At 41.1% G+C, this 19,428-nt stretch overlaps 1 protein-coding gene across 3 annotated transcripts in view; it reads right to left on the bottom strand.

Annotated features, from left to right (window-relative positions):
• Nucleotides 1-12,736: 12,736 nt before the first annotated feature.
• Nucleotides 12,737-19,428, bottom strand: part of AFF2 (ALF transcription elongation factor 2) — a 552,818-nt gene continuing 546,126 nt past the window's right edge. For all 3 annotated transcript variants that reach the window (XM_055122196.1, XM_055122195.1, XM_055122197.1), the window contains one exon: nt 12,737-17,226. In XM_055122196.1, coding sequence (XP_054978171.1) covers nt 17,105-17,226 — 122 coding nt within the window. In that variant the 3' untranslated portion in view covers nt 12,737-17,104. The remainder of the gene's footprint in view (nt 17,227-19,428) is intronic.

Below are 19,428 nucleotides of genomic sequence, written 5' to 3' on the forward strand. Positions count from 1 at the left end.
GCCCACACGGAAGAGCCTGGCAAGCTCCCCATGTTGTATTCGATATGCCAAATACAGTAACAATAACAGGTCTCATTCCTTTGATCCTGAGTCTCCAATCGTTGGGAAAAATGAGTAAGAAGAGGCTGCTAAAATCTCAGGGCTGGGACGAATGGAGACGTTACTGCTGCCTGCTCGAGCAAATTGATGAAAAATGGGATGACAGTGATACAGTGAATGTTTCCAGAGAAGGTCATGCCTTCTTGTGGGTTTCCCTTCACATCCTGGGCCCATTGAAAGTCATGCCTTCTTCGGGAAATGAACATCAGTTCAAGTAAGAATTTCCATTTGAGCTAATTGGGAAATCCCTGGACATGTTACAGAAGCATCAAAGGAAATCCTTTCCCTGGAGAAGAATACTCTGTGCTTGGATTCCCAGAGTTGTCTTCTAGAATACTAGAAGGAACATTATCTTCTCCTCTGTCTTGATTATCCAAACCTTTCCTCTACTACCCTCAGGATGTATGAGTTAACAGTAACCAGATGATCTGTCTTTGCTAACCCTGGAGGAGGTCTTCCTTCTGCTTTTACATTAGAATCAACAAGGGGGCTTTAAAAATGACAGATGAGAGAAATAATACCGTATCTACCCCCATTCCTTTGTATTGACTTCGCTCAGTATAATATCCTCTAATTCCATCCAGGTCACAGCAAATTGCATTATTCTGTTCATTTTGAGAGTTGCATAGTATTCTATTGTGTAAACCCTTGCAATGACTCCTTAATTCATTCATTCGTAATTAGGTATTGGGGTTGTTTTCAAATCTTGGTTATTGTACTAAATGAGATGATAAACACAAGTGTGCAAAAATTCTTTCAAATGAATGTTTTATGTCTTAGGAAATATGCCAATAAGTCATACCACTGGGTACTTTGGGAGTTGTATTCCTTTGTTTTTTTTTGAGAGATCTCCATGTTGCTTTCTATAGAGGCTAAATGGCTAAATAAGTGACATTCCCACCAAAACTATATGATGGTCCCTTTCTCACTGCAACCTCACCAACACTGGGTTAACAGGCTTAGATATGTGCCATTCTCACTGGGTGAGATAATACTCAATGTTGTTTTGATTTGCATTCCCCTAATCATAAGTGACAATGAACACTTTATATGCCTATTGGTCAGGTGTTTGTCTTCTTTGGCAAAGTGTCTGTTCATCTCCTCTTCCCACTTTTGATGGAATCATTGAATTTTTTGTTGTTGAATTTTGTGTGTGGTTTATAGATCTTAAATATTAGCCTTTTGCCCAATGTTTTGTGTGAAAATATTTTCTCTCATTCTCTAGGTGGATATTTCCTTCAATTCAGTATGTATTTTATATGGGGGAGTTGAAGATGCAGAATAAGGTAGCAACACAGGTTCAAAGGCTACACAATAGGAGAACTTATTCAAGTAACTGAGTTTATGGGGGAGATCTGAAAGGGAGGACACCGGAAACCTTGGCAAAGGGAGGCGGGTGCATTGGTAATGGGTTGTGGTGTTAGAATGATGTACTTAAAAATTCACCATTAACAATATTCTAAATCACAACATTTTGATTGAAAAACAAGGCTCAAAAGAAGCAAAAGTTACAGATGGACTCAGAGACCCTGACAGACACAGACACATGTCTATGGAATCACAACAGAATAGCTAAGAGTGAGGTGTGGCATTTGCCCTGTTGAGGGCCAGCTGCTCTGTGGAGAGGTGGAGAGTCAGAGGCCTATGGAGCCTTTTCCTGGCTCCCACTGGCCACCCAAACTCACACACAAATTTGTGTGATTCAGTCCCAATCGACTACACTTCACCATCCACCCACCCCTAACTCATCAGAGTGGCAAAGTGACCCGAGGAACTGTGCCCATTTCAAATTCCTGCACTTGAAGATGACGGGCAAATTCCCTTGTAACAATCAGCATAATCCCTCTTGTGTCAAAGCAAACTTTTTAAAAGATTTTTTTTCTGTAAAGTAGGGGGAGGGGACTAAAATAGTCCACCCCCATGGTGTTACTTGGAGCTATACACATGAAGCTATACACATTCTCTGTGCAAAGCTCGAGGCTCAGGGCCCACCCAGGCCTCCACGAGGGGAAGCCTGCCTTTTGCTTCCCTGTTTGTGGCAGCTACCCTGCTGGCAAGGCACCTTGAAGCTGTCTTTGCTAGACGAACACCCCAGAAGAAGACTGTTGACCTTGATAGTGGCAGTGCATCAGGGAAAATTATCTGAAGTAGCAAATTCCTCCCAAATGCCAACAGGGGTCTTAGGCCAAGGACAACTGCTCTTTCTGTCGTGCTCATGGCTGGCTAGCAGGGAGAAGTGAGATGTTCCAATCTGTCTGATACAAAGGAAAGTGGTGCACAGAAATCAGGTGCTTGGTCTAAATCTGGTGGCAGGACACTGGCTTCTCCGGGTAGTTCCCAGAAGGGGGAGGGGAAAGCATCAGGCTCATCTTCAAAGACAACTTTGGGTCAAGCTCAGCCCAGGCCAGGCCTATCCAGCACCCGTGTCAGAGTCTCTGAGCAGGAAGCAGGTTCCATCTCTCCCATTTGGCATCTTTGAACAGAAAGGGACCCACCTTCCCAATGAATCATTGATGCATTGATATCTTTCTTTCTTTTCTTTGTTTTTTCTTTTGGGGTCACACCCAGCAACGCTCAAGTCCTGTCTCTGCACTTGGGAATCTCTCCTGGCAGTGCTGGGGGGGAGACCATGTGGGATGCCGGGATCGATCCCGGGTCAGCCGCATATAAGGCAAATGCCCTCCCCGCTGTGCTATCGCTCCGGTCCCCGTTGATGTCTTTGCATTTATGGTAAGAGTCTCTGCTCAAAGGCAGCGGCCTTTTCTTCAGGTCCTCTGCAGATACCAAGGGAAGCTCTTTTCCAAAGGACTCAAAGCCCCTCAACAATTTTACCTCAAAAATGGAATAGAGAAGGGAACACCAAGAAAATGATGGCTGGAGGAATCAGTCGGGATGGGAGATGTGTGCTGAAAGTAGATAATGGACCAAACATGATGACCTCTCAGTGTCTGTGTTGCAAGCCATAGTGCCCAAAAGTAGAGAGAGAGTATGGGGAATATTATCTGTCATGGAGGCAGGGGGAGAGTGGCAAAGGAGGGGTAAACTGGGGATATTGGTGGTGGGGAATGTGCACTGGTGGAGGGATGGGTGTTTGATCATTGTGTGATTATAACCCAAACAAGAAAGCTAGTAACTATCTCAGGGTGATTCAATAAAATTTTAAAAAATGAAATGATGGGGCTGGAGCGACAGCACAGCGGGTAGGGCATTTGCCTTGCATGCGGCCGACCCAGGTTCAATCCCCAGCATCTGATATGGTCCCCTGGGCACCACCAGGAGTAATTCCTGAGTGCCTGAGTGCAAAGCCAGGAGTAACCCCTGTGCATCGCCAGGTGTGACCCATAAAAGAAAAAAAATGAAATGATGCTTTCATGCCAATAATGTTATGTACAATAGGAAGAAGCCGTGTTGGGCAGTGGTTAAAATAAAAATATTCAGCTCACTCCTGCTGTACGACCTCAGGCAAACTCTCATCTTTCTGTGCCTCTCTCGAGCCACCTTCATATCAGGGACATAATACTCATAGGATCATTAAGTCAGTAGATGAGGATGTTCCAGAGAATGTCTGGTCCGCAGTAAGCACTCAATAGGCCGCTCAATTAGCATCATTCCAACACGTTAATTATTTTCAATGGTATTCTGAGTGTTCGCAGCCAGTACCTCTGCACATGTGCATAAAGCTTCTTAACCCAAGCAAGATAATTTATGGCATCTTGTTTTTCTTTTCTTTTTAAAAGAATCAGTTTATCCATTGTTTAATTTAGGTGACCCCCAAAGGTAAAAAGATAATGTTTCCTCTTTTTCTATTCTTTATTTTGTACTATATTTATTGAGGCAACTTTGGTTTACATCGTTGTGTATGTTTAAGAGTTTTTTTTCTCCTCTTGTCAAAATATGCCTTCACGTTATACTATCCACCAGTTGCTGAAATCCCTCCACCCTGCATTTGCCTGCATTCCCTTTTCCTCTGCAAACTCACCTTTGTGTTCAGAGTACAAACGATTGATTTCTTTGCTAGCCTCTTGCATTGGTTTTCTATATGCCAGCAATGAGTGAGATCATCTGGTCATTTGTCTTTCTTCTGACTTACTCAGCATGCCCGCTTTCAGTTCTATCCATATTGTTACAAAAGGCAAGTTTTTATCATTGTAATAGTTGAATAGTATTCTATGATATATAGAAATATTATATATTGTTTAAAATATTTATATATTTATATTTGTATAAAATTTTAATACACTTATATATTATATAAACATTAAATATATTTATATATTACAAATAAATATTATATATTATTTTATATGTTATATATGAACATTATGTAAAATATATGTTTTTGTTTTTATACTTTATATTATATATTTATATGTAGCATGGTTGTCCCGTTGTTCATTGATTTGCTTGAGCAAATTTGCTCAGGCACTAGTAATATCTCCATTGTGAGACTTGTTGTTACTGTTTTTGGCATATCGGATATACCATGGGGAGCTTGCCAGGCTCTGCTGTGCAGGCGGGAAACTCTCGGTAGCTTGCCAGGCTCCCCGAGAGGGATGGAGGAATTGAACCCGGGTTAGCTGCATGCAAGGCAAATGCCCTACCCACTGTGCTATCATTCCAGCCCTGCTAATTAGCTAGCAAATCTAATGTCTGAGTATCGATTTTGAACTTCTGGTCTGCAGAATGGAGAGACAAGATATTCCCTCTGGTGAGGAGCCTATTTTATAGGCCTAGTCCTCCTTTTATTGATTTATCATCACTTATCAATATTATGGCATTTAGGGGTAAAGCTTAGTAGCGCTGCATGAATATTATATCCATCATGGCCAGGTGGTATTTTTGTTAAACAGTGCTAACATGCCTGACCTTGGTGTTTATACTGGTCTGTTAACAGGGCTGGAGTGATAGCACAGTGGATAGGGCGTTTGTCTTGCACACGGCCGACCTGGGTTCGATTCTTCTGTCCCTCTCCGAGAGTCCGGCAAGCCCACACAGCAGAGCCTGGCAAGCTACCCATGGCGTATTATATATGCCAAAAACAGTAACAACAAGTCTAACAATGGAGACGTTACTGGTGCCCACACAAGCAAATCGATGAACAATGGGACGACAGTGTATATTTATCTATAAAAAAAAACTGATGAGAAAAATAGAAGAAAATGGGATATTTATACATGTGTCACTTTATGTTTCAATTACGCCACAATTTCTTTATACATTCATATGCCTTTGGACATTTGGGTTGTTCCCATACCCTGGCTCTATGGATTGTCCTGCAATAAAGGATTTCATACATCCTTTTCAAGAAATGCTCATTTGGATATATGCCTAGGATAAAAATTGGTAGACAATAAAGAAATCAATTTTGAGCATCTTGAGAGACCCATAAATGATTTCCAAATAGGCTTATCCAGTTAACCTCATCACCAAAATGCAGAGAGGTTTCATTTTCTCATGGCTTTTGTGAGATAAACCATTCTCACAGGTGTGAAGTGATATCTCACTGGTGTTTTGATTTATATTTCCCTGACAGTAAGTGATAATTAGCATTTTATGTTTGGCATCTGGTCTTTTATTGAATTAGAAAGTTGGGTTTTTGAGAGCCTATATATTTTTTTCCTCAGATCAAATATTTCTTTATTATCTCATAAGAAAAAATGTTCATGTCTAGGGATATTGTAGGCTTCAAATCTAGGGAAGGATTTTGAATTTGTAGTTATAGTTATATCTCTCAGCCACATTTAGCATACATTAGTGCTCACAATGATTATACCATTTCAAAGTATCTGGTCAAGCGAAATGTGGCTGATTTGTTCCCTGAAAATTCAGCTAGTCTTTAATGTTGAGCTCATCTACAAGAATTTTCTGCTGCATAGTATCTGAATGCAGAAACTTCCTTTCATATGTCCACATAATATATTCCATAAAAATGAGACTTCTAGACTTCTTTCACCATCTGAAAAACTTTTTAATATTTTAAAGAAACTAGTTGTAAAATATGTGCCCCCATAAAATATGCGTGCATATGCTGCCTGAGCCCATGTGCTGCTTGCAACCATGTGGCTGAGCACATGTGGTGCCCGCATCTCCTCTCTTGAGATGTGTACTTTCATGCTTTCTTATATAATGCTGGGATGTGTCTAGGGGCTTTATCTCCACTCTTGGAGAACTCTGTGTTCTCTCTTGAGTGTGTTCCTCTCTCACTCTCTATCTCTCAAAAACCCTCCAAATAAAATCTATTTTACTTCAAATAGAGCCTGACAAGCTACCCTTGGCATAGTCGCTATGCCAAAAACAGTAACAATGATGGTCCTCATTCCCCTGATCCTGAAGGAGCCCCCAATATGCCATCGAGCTACACTAGCAAGTGACAGGGATGGATGAAGACATTACTGGCACCCGCTTGAGCAAATCGATGAACAACGGGATGACAGTGACAGTGATGATTTTAAAATAGTTGGTAATACACCTAGGTAAAAAGATATACTTAAGATAGCACGACTTTTTGCTGATGACTTTAAATCATTTTTTTTCTGAACTAAAATTATTGCTTAGGCTGCCCTCCCAGGTGCATTAAGACATTAGTCAGAATGCTCTGGAGGAAATGACCACAGCAGGAATACTTTAAAGATTTTAGACTAGTCTTAGAATTTTCTTTGTGTCTTTTTCTCAGAGCTTACCAGTGTTAGGATTTTATACTTTGAAAGTACTTTTGTGCTGTGTACAAAGGCTTCAGAGAACAAAACTTTTGACAATTTTCTCTTAAACGGGCTTTTTCTTAAATTGGCTTTTCTCTTAAATGGTCTAGGGGTCTCACATAAAGCAAGTGAACTTTGTGAGAGTGATTTTTCTTTATGGAGCCCCAATTTTCAAGCTGTTGAGGTAAGTGGGAGCATTGACTGTCTCATAATATGAACTGGTGGCAACAAGGTACTTATGGCTGGAAAGTCTGTAAGCAGAATAATCTACATGTCTAAAATGAGCTTTTCATAAAAATTTTATTTTGCATTTTTAAATAATGCAATGCATTGGCAGTAGACTAAATGCCTCTAGGAGAGAAACCAACGCATCAGCACAGCCAATATCATTTTTACAGAGACACGTCAGAAAACAGCAAAACAACATTCAAATGTTTGTACACAGAGTTACTGCACTGAGAACAAAGCACCATCTAAAGACTTGTGTGCCACACACACTTCAGAAATGCAGACCAACATGAGCAGCACAGTTTTATACACATAAAGCACGTGAAACCACTTGTTAGAAACCAGATATCATTTCATTCATTGTTTGATGATAGAACAGACACCTTGGTCTATGCAGAACCTCTGAAAGGAAGCAACAAGCATGCATATGAACAACAGTGACAATTGGTGAATCTAAAATGAGTATTGAAATCTGGGCCCAAGAAAAGGGTGGATTAGATTCTTCTGGTAAAAGGAAGTGGGCAGCTTGTGAATTATTATCCCATTTTTGAGGCCACCTGGGGTGCCAACAGTATGGCAAAGGGTGTTTCACTGGTGGCATGGCCTTTGGAAATTCTCTTCAAAGGAACCAGGCCAGGCTACTTCTTCTCATGTATACATTTGGAGGGAGCCCAGACCAGAACAGTGGCTTCAGGGACTTGAGCTATAGCCCGGGACAAGCTCACCACTGCCAATCCCCCCCACACACAACACACATCCCAGAGAACTCCACTGTATTTACCTGAAGTGACCTTCATATTCCCTCCCATGTATGGAAACCTTCATTTCCTCCTGGAAGCCTAGTTGGATTTGAGTAGAGTCCCTTCTCTCTCAGAAGCAGGCATAATCTGTGTATTTGAGTGTGAATGTTATAAGAAAAACATCCAAAGGAAAAGGAGTTTTCATATAGGAGTACTGCCTTTGAATGGCAACCTAACCATGGCCTTCAGGAACTGGAAAAGGATGTTTTCCAAATAAGGGAAAATCTCATGAAGGACAGCAAGCCAGACATGTTGCACAATGTACACATGCACACACACACACCCCTACACACATGCACACGCAGCAATGGCATGTTCTATTTATGCAGCTTTGGCTAGTCACAATAATCGTGACAGGGTGTTTGTGAGCACTCACGCAGAGCACATGATGGCCATTAAATTCTCACCGGTCTCCTGGTTACTCAATAAATACTTTCCATGCCATGAAAGAGACAAAGTTTCTGTGTAAAATATGCATGAAAATGTCTTCTTGAAGAACAAGAATATGGTCACAGTGTCACATCCTCATTTCCCACAGGTTGGGATTTTCTTTCTGGTTCGCATATACAGGCCACGGGCATGCTAGGAAATATTTCAAATGAACATGTAAGGCAGGAATGTGCCTATTCAATACAAAGCAATCACACACACACACCCCCATAGGCCAGGTAGAAGGCACCCGTGGCAACTCTCAGGAGTATTTTTCAAGTCCTATTACAGTGACTTAATGGAAACAGGTGGAGTTATTTGCTAAACTGTATTAGAGCTCAATGTATGTCATAGTGCTCCTCTGAAAAGCTATCTCTTCTTATCAGCATGGGGAAGAAGGCCCAATGAACATGCATTCATTTTTGAAAGCCCACCAACTTAGCTTAGACTTAAGTATCATCTCTGACCTATCTAGTGGTCTGATGCAGATGTATCAAAGACTCCAGATTTCAACATTTTAATGAAAAGAAGGAGGGAGGGAAAGAGGGAGAGACCTTAGGACTATGAAGAGAAATACATATTGAAAGCAACCAAAATATTTCTTCAGTCAAAAACAATTCATTAAAAAAAAAGAACAAGAAAGTTGACAAGGGGGGGGGGAACCATTAAGCTAAAAAACTTGACTGAAGAGCTCTGGGAAATTCCACGAACAGAAATTTGCAGCTAATATTTATAATAATGACAGCAACTGCTGAAGATGTTTGCCACTGACAGGACTCCAACTAAGGTTTCACTGAAGATTCTTTTTTTTCCCCCTAGGAACTATTCTTTATTTTTTTAAAAAAATATTAGTGAATCACCGTGAGGTACAGTTATAAACTTATGAGCTTTCATGTTTGCATTTCGTTTACATCCCTCCGCCAGTGCCCATTCTCCTCCACCAATGTTCCCAGTATCCCTCCTACCACCCCCACCCCAACACCCACCACCCCACCCTGCCTCTGCGGCAGGGCCTTCCCTTTTGTTCTCTGGAGATTCTTGATAGAAACTGTCTCTACTGCTTGAAACCACTCAACTTGCTACAAAATCAAGTTGCAAAGGTCAAACACTGCTCCACAAAGCTACACAATTGGACAAATGAATGCAGCAGACCAATATTTATACTGCCATGTAATAATGCACTTATTATAATAGCATGGACCTTATTATACAGCATGCTTTCCAAGAGGCAGATTTTAAATCAGGACAGATCTATTTTTATTAATCTGTTATGTCTTAAAAGAGGCTGGAACGATAGCACAGCAGGCAGGGTGTTTGCCTTGCATGCGGCCAACCCGGGTTTGTTTCCTCTGTCTCTCTCAGAGAGCCCGGCAAGCTACTGAGAGTATCCCGCCCGCACAGCAGAGCCTAGCAAGCTATCTGTGGCATATTCAATATGCCAAAAACAGTAATAATAAGTCTCACAATGGAGACATTATTGGTGCCCGCTCAAGCAAATCAATGAACAATGGAACGACAGTGCTATAGTGCTACAGTTATATCTTAAAAGCATGGACAAGTACAATTCAGACACACTGAATTGAACTGTTCATTAGAAAGAGCAGAAACATGAAAGAAACATCTGGTGGTGAGAGAGTGATAGAGAGAGGAAAAGAGAGAGGAGAGAGAGGAGAGAGAGGAGAGAAGATACAGAGAGGAGACAGGAAGGAGAAACAAGTAACAGCAGAGTAGCCTCAGCTACCACCAGCACAAGAAGAGAAGCCAGTGTCTCCTTTGGAGGCTCCTAAGGAAATGTGACTCAACTAACAAAATGTGCTGAGGGGAAGAATTATAGTTATCTTCTGATCCTGAGAAGCTTTTTCTGAGAACTGTGTCTCTAGTGGGCTCACTAGTGACGTATTTTCTCCGAAGACAACACTACATCAAACAGTCTTCTGAAGCATTACTCTGATGGAAATAGGAATAAAAACAGCAATTTGTAGAATTGAATAAATATGAGGGATTTCATCAGACACTTCTCTTTCTAAAATATCCAGAGAGTAGAATCATCCAGAAAGAAAACCGTTAGATAAATTGTCAGGAGACAGAATCAATCTCATTTGTAATATTTGTGGGTGAATATGATGGATTAGTGAGGAGAGTTTTGAAACACAGGATGTGACGGATGCTGCAGCTTGCATTTCTAGTTCTCCATAGCCACACACACTGCTCCATTGCCTGAGGGGACTCAGAGGCCCCTTGCGAGTGTCATGTCAATTAAACCAGACCCAGATGTTGCCGTTCTTCAGTCAGGACAAATGTTGCAGAAATGCCATGAGGGGATAGAAGACTCCCAAAGACTGTGTTTATCCTGGTCACACAACTGTGAAAATTGGGGAGAGAGAGAAAGGGAGGAGGAGGAGGAGGAGGAGGTGAGAGAGAGAGATTCTAGAAAGGAAGAATAAGGCAGAAGAATAAGTCATGGGTCTTCTTCAAAACTAGCATTCTGACTGTGGACACAGGTCAGGCAGAAAATGAAAACCTTTAGTAAAAGTGGTATTTTAGAGTAAGTTCTTCAATGTTTCTCAATACAAACCCCTTATTAACTGCTGATAATGCATAGGGCCAGGGAAATGGGTCCCTTTGATATTTTCTCTTTTACTCTCAGGATGTTTTATGATGAAGATATCTGATAGAGAGGCGTATGTGGTTGGTGTGTGTGTGTGTGTGTGTGTGTGTGTGTGTGTGTGATGGAAACCTCACTTTCTTAGAAAAATATATCGAAGATTGTGCCTTTTGTTAGTGACCTATGATTTTTTTATATGGGGTAGTAATAGGTATTCATATCATGTGGATGCTCATTTCTGAATACTTATCATGTAACTGGTATAGGAGACATTCTGTTTGCATTCATGGAGAGTCATGGACATGTACAATTGAAAATACATGATAAAGAATAACTTCAAACCTTATTGACTTAAGTAAAAACTACTGATCAACAGTGGAAAGATGAGAGGATCACAGAGTTTCCACATTACAAGAAAACAGCACAATGCATTTAAAATTTTGCTATTCTTTTGAGAGGCCCTAGTGTCTCCTAACTGCCCAAAGATAGTTATTAGGAGGAGCAATAGTAAGGAACTTACCTCTTGTATGTCCAAGGTAGAAATACCATTCACATTGAAAATACACAAAATCATAATCCTAAACCCACCGAGCTATGTTTGAAACCAATCATGATGATTTTCTGTTTCTGTGACTTGCATCTTATGGAGACATGGAAGATTACCAGACCCCCTCCACGGATCCATCTGTGTTTGAGTCAAAAAGGCTTTATTCAATTCTGTTTCGCTGAGCTTAAATCTTGTACCTCGAGGGGCTCATCAGAAATTACCTGCATGTCTAGATGATGGATTCATATTTGAAGGTTATGGAAGGTCTGTCATTGGAATGGGCTTGCCCATGACTGCACGTGCAGGTGCCTCCACATAAGCAAATATGGGAAATCCAGACCCTGTTCGGCTGGCTGCATTCTGGAAGGTATCAGAGCTTCCTTGTCCAGCCTCACAACTTTGTTTGCATCTCTTCCCAACTCTGTGTTCAGTGGCATCATAGGAAATTACTTTGTCTCAGCCACGATGGGTGTATTGATAGCATAGAAATGGGAACATACTATCAAGCAAGTACTTTCTAGTGTCAGAGACATAAGGGCAGATGGAAACAAGCAGCTCTTGATCTCGGCAGCACAGCAGCAAGTTTGCCTCTTGGGGGGTTTCTCCAGTTCTGTTTCCTGTCCAGGGGGCTCCTCTTCCACTGATTTTCTGAACACTGCAGAATCACAGCAGAGGTGCACAGCTGGGATGCATTTGATTGCCCATTGTCATGCCCTGGGCTCTACACTGAGAGATGCTTTTATTTGGTGGTTTCACAAAGGACGTGGGCCAGACCCCAACACTTGAATTTCATATGAAGCTCTAGATCACGAGAACTACGAGTCCTTCAGTTGGGATGAGCAAACCCAGCTGAAAGTCTCCACTGAAGAATTCTTCAGGAGGTTTTTCCGAGCTGGTCCTCAGGCTGCTGCTCACCAAGCAAATGCTGGCAAGCGGGGGTGGCCTGAGTGTGCCCCTGCAGATTCCTGCCAGGGCCCAGGTAGCAGATTTCACCCTTGCTTCCCCATTCCCGCCTCAAAGACTGGTGCAAATCAAAGAGCCAACAAAATTAAGTTCACCGGCAAAAGAGTTTGAAATTTTGAATGATTTTTATTAAACACCATTAGTCTACACTGCACAGTTAATGAAACAGCAAAGCTCCAATCTCTTAGAAGAACGATGATTGATCATGGATTGGAAAAGCAGTTCAGCGCCCCCTAACCCAATGAAAGCCTTATGAAAGATTCATTAACATCTCATGACAGAAGCAGAAAGGGTCAAGAACTGCAGCCTGGCCTGGAAGGGCTTCCCTCCCCTCACCCCCACCCCCCCTCCCCGCCACCCTCCCCACAATGCAATTTTCTTGTAGTCTATGGATTACAGAGGAAAATGTGATGCGCCTGGTAGAGGGCTTCTAGCTTTGCGAGGAGAAAGGAAAGGGAATTAATACATTTTCTTTCCCCGAAGATATCCGATGGTATCGTCAACATCAGAGAACAGCCTATCCGACTTGCCTCCTGCCAGGGTAAATGCTGATTATCAATACACAGATGTCACATCAGTAGTTGGAGTTTGCTAACACCAAAGAGAAAATGAATCAGAGTTTAATTATGAGAATAAGGCTGTGCAAGTGAAGATGAGAAACAACAATAACAACAATAACAACAACAACAACAACAACAACAACGGTAACGAGGAGGACAAAGAATTTAGTCTGCCAGTCGTGTAACAGAGTGGTGACAACTGGCTCAATACTTTAACCCCACAGAATTGACTTGGGGGCACTAGATTGACCCATTCACTTGATTCTGTGTAGCTACACTGTGTTGCCACACATTTTCTCAATGGGAAGAGTGATACTTCTCTAAGCAAGCAGTTCACTGCCTTACTGAGTAGTCCTACCCAGTGATCCAGTTTGGTTATCCCACCTGCCAACTCTTGCAGGTGAACTTTATCATGTCTATTGATAAGTAATGAGGGCTTCACCCTCACAGCTAAATCAATACTGCCTTCAAAAATGCTTTCCAACTTCACACTGCAACTCCCATCTCCAGGATGCAAATTTGAATAAATCCAAATCAGAATTAGTTAGCTTCGAGAAAGATACGATAGAACGAGTATCTTTCCAAGGCAGACCTAACCCCATGCCTTCAGCAATGTAATGTCCAAATGACAATCGATCCATTTGGAAACTGCGCAAAACCTTTTAGCCAATGGTTTCTAATTTAGTAACTCAGTGATTGACTACAGTTCTGAAACTTTTTTAAACCATCACATGGGAAAAAAAAAGGCATCCCAACCTCATGTCTTCTGAAAGTTAGAAGCAGCTAGTCTGCTTTTTCAATTACGTCATCCAAATATAAAACTACTAGTATTTTCCCAATGAGATTATTAAGTAATTAACAGTCTACAGGCTGGCTAACAACATGCTTACGGCTAAATTCTACCCCAAGGACCACACTAGTATACTCTGTCAAATTAACCCTACCTACCAAACTCAGACAGTAATATGACAAAACCACTAAAAAATCCAAAGTTAATTAAAAATACAAAGCCAAGCCCACATCATAACACAAACTTGTCAAACTCTCTGTGTTTGGAGCTTGGGTGACAAATGAAGGCATAGTGGTGGCCCTACCCGGCTCCTGTTGCAGGGCTGAGATCCTTCTGTGTACTTGCTCAGGTGTACATTGCCATGGCTCTGCCCATACCTCCATGTGCCATTGAGAAGTGTCTCACCAAGCCTCCTCAAGGTCTCCAGGAAGGACCTCTCCCTGCCGTCCACAGGTCTCACATCCCTCCCACAAACCAGTACACTGAAGAGATTTACTTGACAAAATATCTCAATCCTTCAAATAGCTGCACACCTACAACACAGATCACCATTTACAGCATGACAAATAGAATGCCAAGTATAGAGCAACAATCCTTTCTTCTGAAACTGCAAGATGCCTCATCTCCAGGATCTGGAGGGCAAATCATCCTCCATCTTTAATTGGTTTTTCAGCTGTTTTGAAATGGGTCTCCTAAATTATCAGGTGGTGATCCTGAGCTCAACTGTCAGAGTTGATCATCGTGTTGCTGCTTTGGCACACACTTCATACTCAGCCACCGAAGCTGATGTCTGACAGCAGGACTGCCTGCTGCCCCTCTGAAATATGTAAAGTAGATACAGTGACTCAGTGAAACTAGAGATAGAAATCTTGCACCCATGGGGAAATACGCTTTCTCCCCTCTGGGAATCTGCCCCCAGCATTCTAATGTCTAGTTTCTGGAGACTGGATTTCAAGAATCCATACCTAAATCCGTGGTGGTCTAGGATTGTGGTCTAAGTTGAATTTATAAGTCAAGTCAGTTGGTTTTATTATATGGTGAATAGCCAGGCCCGTTACATGGTAAGCCATGGTAATAAAAAAGAGAACTTGAGTCACGGCAAAGCCTTCAGCTTAATTTTTATGTGACACCCAGCTGGGGTGTTTGGAGTCATTCATAGGATCATTTGCCTCCCTTGAGAGGCTCAGAAAAGATTCTCTGAGGTTTCATTTGTCTCTGTGTTTGTCTTCATGTGTGTTGTTGCTGAGATTCTGAACATAAAGCTCAACCACACTGGGAGCATCAAAAGTGCTGGGTTCAGCTGCTGGGATACTCCTAGCAGCCATCTCATCAATGTGGCCTCAGTCATTGGAGTGTAACTTCCAAAACCTTATTATACAACAAAGGGCCTTAAACTCAAAGATGACCAGTGGAGCTCAAGTCCGTCTCTTGCAACGGGAGATATATCGAACCTTGACAATGAGAGTGTAGAGGAATCCCTTGCTGTTCCTATCACAGATTTACAAGAATTGCTCAAAAAATCAGGCAAATTCGCATCTTTCATGTGCATGTGTCTACTATTCATCTGGTGAATAGTGAACAGAATTCAATAACTCAGCAGATTTAAATGCTATGTAGAATTATATACCAGCAGGTAGTTACAAGGAATTAATGTATGGATAGTGTTTACTACATGTGGGGGATTTTTCTGGTGAGCTGTAACACCAAAGATAATATTTACATTGTGATGTTCAGGGATAATATGAATGTCAAGGATCGTAAGAAGTGGTGATCATTGCAACCCATGTGGAAATATCTCTAAATTAAGTGAACTGTTCCCAATCTTCGGGGGCAGGGTTCTTTCCAAGCACCCCAGAGAAACCCCCAAGACTCAGGGTTGGTTCTTTTGTCTGTCTGTTTGTTTTTGTTGCTGTTGTTGAAAGACTAGCTACTACTTAGAGAGTTTGGAGTTTTCTTTGGAATTTTCATAGAAATGTTTCATGTTATTGTAGACATGAATAAAATCAGTGATTCTATTTGTCAAAAGCTAATGATCCAAAAATACAAAAGAAAAGAAAGTTCAAAGATAGAAAAGAAACCCCGTAAAATAGAAACTGTGAATAATAATCAAGGAAGTCCAGACTTTAAAGCCACTAGGAAGTAAGCTGTACATTATTATTTCTAGGTAGTAATAATTTGACTTTTACTTCAAAGATTTGCTTATACTATGATTTTTAAAAATCCTGCCATTTATGTTCCCACCTATGAACTGTAAATGAGGCCGAGGTATAAAATCCTTGGACACTGTCTAGACCTCTCCTAGGTCTCATTTCTAAAACTGGAGTGTAGCATTTTGATCACTGGGAAATGCACCCACTGAACTGCCTCTCAAAAGGAGAGCTTTATACAAAGAGAATCCCAGGTGAGGATTTATGCTTCAAATAATGATTTTTAAAAATACTAAGGCAGCTGATGCCTGAAAGTTGTCAAAATAAATGTTCCCACTTCTCTCATTAAAAAGGTTTTGCTTGAATTTTGGGGCCACACCCAGCTGTGCTTAGGGCTTACTCCTAGCTCTGTACTCAGGGTGGAACTCAGGGGACCATATGGGATGTTGAAGTTCAAACCTGGGTTGGTTACAACCAAAACAGGCACCCTACCCTCTGTACTATCTTCTCGGCCCCATTATTTTTTTTTAAATAGGGAATCAAAAAAGGTATATTAACCAAATCAAACCAAAAGCCTCTCTGGTTGTGTGGCATAATATTGAAGAGTGGCATTGCTACGCTCATTTATTTCCTTAATATTCTTGATTTTATGATGTTGCTGTAGCAATATAATAAACTTCTTTACCCACTGGGTTTTGATAATGAAAATTCTCACCTGAAGATTAAGTGTGTGGGAACAAAAAGTTTAACAACGGACTATGAAATATGTTCTTTTCTGAATATATGATTATGGTTTGGGGAATGATTAATGCTGAAATTAGGAATCTTGCAGATTCTCTGTTTCTAAGTCCATATATACACATATATGTACATGTATATGTGACTTCATTGTTCAGGAACCTGTTATCATCATAAGTTATTTCCATTATTTTGGGTAGTGTGGACTTCAAACAATACTGTTGGGAATGAATGCATGGTTCTACAAAACGATGGTGGGATGTGACAAATGCTGTATACAATATGTTGGAAAATGACAGTCATAAACATACACTGCTCTCAAGTTGTAGTGTCCACTTACACTGACATCTGATACCTCTGTGTTTTGCAGATATCACAAATATACTGAAACAAACAGAATCAAAGAACTGTCCAAAATGAGTGAATTTCCACCAGTGACCATTGGTGCTCTGGTAGAGGTAGAATGATGAGTGTTAATACCAGAAATGGTGGTGCACCCACTACAATAAGTGAGCATCGATACGCAGCCAACACAGTCCCTGGCGAACGTAGCGGACAAGATTGGTCATGCTGCTGTGCTGGGTCAGAGGCCCCATCAGTGTATCCAGATCTCCAAAGAATTCTGAAAATCAGAAGCAGACCACGGTCAGGCCTTTGAATATGATGTGATTGTGCATTAGATTGCTAAGGAGCTTTCATGCAATACAACCATGTGGATATGGTTAAACTTTTTCATTGTCCTTTCATTCAAAAATCACTTATGGAGTACCTACCAGGAAATCAAAACTTGGCATGTATATTAAGCACTGTAATTTGAATCATTGTAAGTTTAATTAAATTCCATTTAAATCTGTTATTTAACTCATAGAAAGTTTTCCCAAATCACTACAGATTTTCTCAGACAGCAGGTTTCAAAGGACACTTACAATCCTATAGTTGTTTGTAAGATCACACATACTACAATATGTGTATCTAGACAATATACTTGTAGTTACATTGTTTATATACGCTTGCATAAAAATTATATATAATGTATGCACTAAAGTATATACTTAAACTGTATGTGTAAAAGAACATTTATTTAAACATATTTTTAATAGATTGCATGTTTATATTTAGAAATGGGTCATTATACGCAAAATGGTATGGGATGACTGTCTTCACAATATTAAACTCTGTGGCATTCTCTGTGATATTGAACTGAAACAGTCCTTTTTCTTCTGTCCAAATGAACTGAGTTTAGCAATTTTTCCAGACCTGGTGTAGATATACTCAGTGTACATGGACTGTAATTGTAGCCATCAGCATTCTCCCAAACTGGGTGGAATCTAATTTCTTAGTCTTACTGCCAGTTCCTTTAGGGAAAGAAAAATGACCTGCAAGCACCAAGCATCACACAAGTGCCCCCACTGGACATCGGTGGTAAGAGTGCCCAGGTTATCTGGGGGATGGGCAGCACGGTGCCTATAATACTAATCTGTGTGTCTTTGGGATGGGGGAGGGGCGTGGAGGATTTATGGAGAAAGCTGTGTGATACCTAGAAGTTTTAGCAATGGGCTCTTTTTTCATATTTGAATTGATTTGTCTACCCTGCATTGACCTGTGAGAGGACTCTGATCTCTCTCTGTTAGCTGTGGAAAGAGGAAACTGCTTCATGCACAAGGAAGTTACTTACAGTGCTGGCTGGGAACAAATAATCTGGGTGGGGGCCTGTTGCAACCTATCTTAAAATGCTTGGGATGCTCTCTTGCCTTTGTGGAAAGCAATTTCTATGCATGAGTTACATGTGCTTGATTGCTCAGCAGATGGAATTTCACTAAACAACGTATTTATTTCTTCATGTTATGTATAACATATGGATACCTTCTCTAGGTATCAACTTCATTTGATGATGTGATACTTTGTAACATATAAGATGTAATAAAATTCCTGCTGATCAAGGAGTAAATTAGTTTGGCAGCTACAATGTATTCTTATGTGATACAACACTGAAGGAAATGTTGAAGGAGCTAGTCCTGGGAAGAGGGATGTGAGCCAGGATGTACTTTTGTGCAAGCTCACTGTGACTCTCAGCCCCAGTGGCCCAGTTTAGCACTAGAATCTTCTGCAATAAGCCATGCAGCTGCATGGGTAGACAGGGTATGCACAGGGTGCAGGTTAGACCTCCAATGGGAAAAGACAGCCTCTTTCATGTCTGTCACAGTCAACTGAAAAAGGTTCAAGTACATGGTAGTCCTGAGCCTTTGTTCACAAAAGGGCAACTCCTCCACTTCCACATTTCTGTATGAATTACAGACATGAGGGATGAGCCCAGAGCTATACATAGTTCAGAAATGACAAGTGTGTGGACCCAGGGCTGCAAACAGTGAAGAATCCAAAGTAGGTCCTCTCTAAAGAATACAGAAAGGCCTATGACAGCACCAGCCAAGAAGCCAAGATGCATTCTCTTTTCGCTTGAAGAGGAATTAGCCTTTCCAATCAATATCAGGCAGGCATAATTTGTGATATACTGTGCTAATGAGAAGGTCAGCACCGCCTCACTCAAACATCAGCATGGGTATCACACTGCTCCTGCAAAGTTCTGTGCTTCTATAGGAGGAATTACTCTAACAGATTTTTGAATGGGTATAATTATGAAGGAAATCCATAAATATCAAACTGCTCTACAGTTAGCAAGCAGGCAAAGCGAGACAAACTAGGGAAGCTGTGCAAGGCTTCCTTTTTCACTGGCAATCCGAGACTCCTTAGAACGGGCCTGATTGTGGCCATTGCCTTTGAATTTTAAAACTAGTCAAGTACACAAATGAAAAGCTACCCATTACTG

The sequence above is a fragment of the Sorex araneus genome, chromosome X, assembly GCF_027595985.1.
Source record: "Sorex araneus isolate mSorAra2 chromosome X, mSorAra2.pri, whole genome shotgun sequence".
In the NCBI taxonomy this organism is placed as follows: Eukaryota; Metazoa; Chordata; class Mammalia; order Eulipotyphla; family Soricidae; genus Sorex; species Sorex araneus.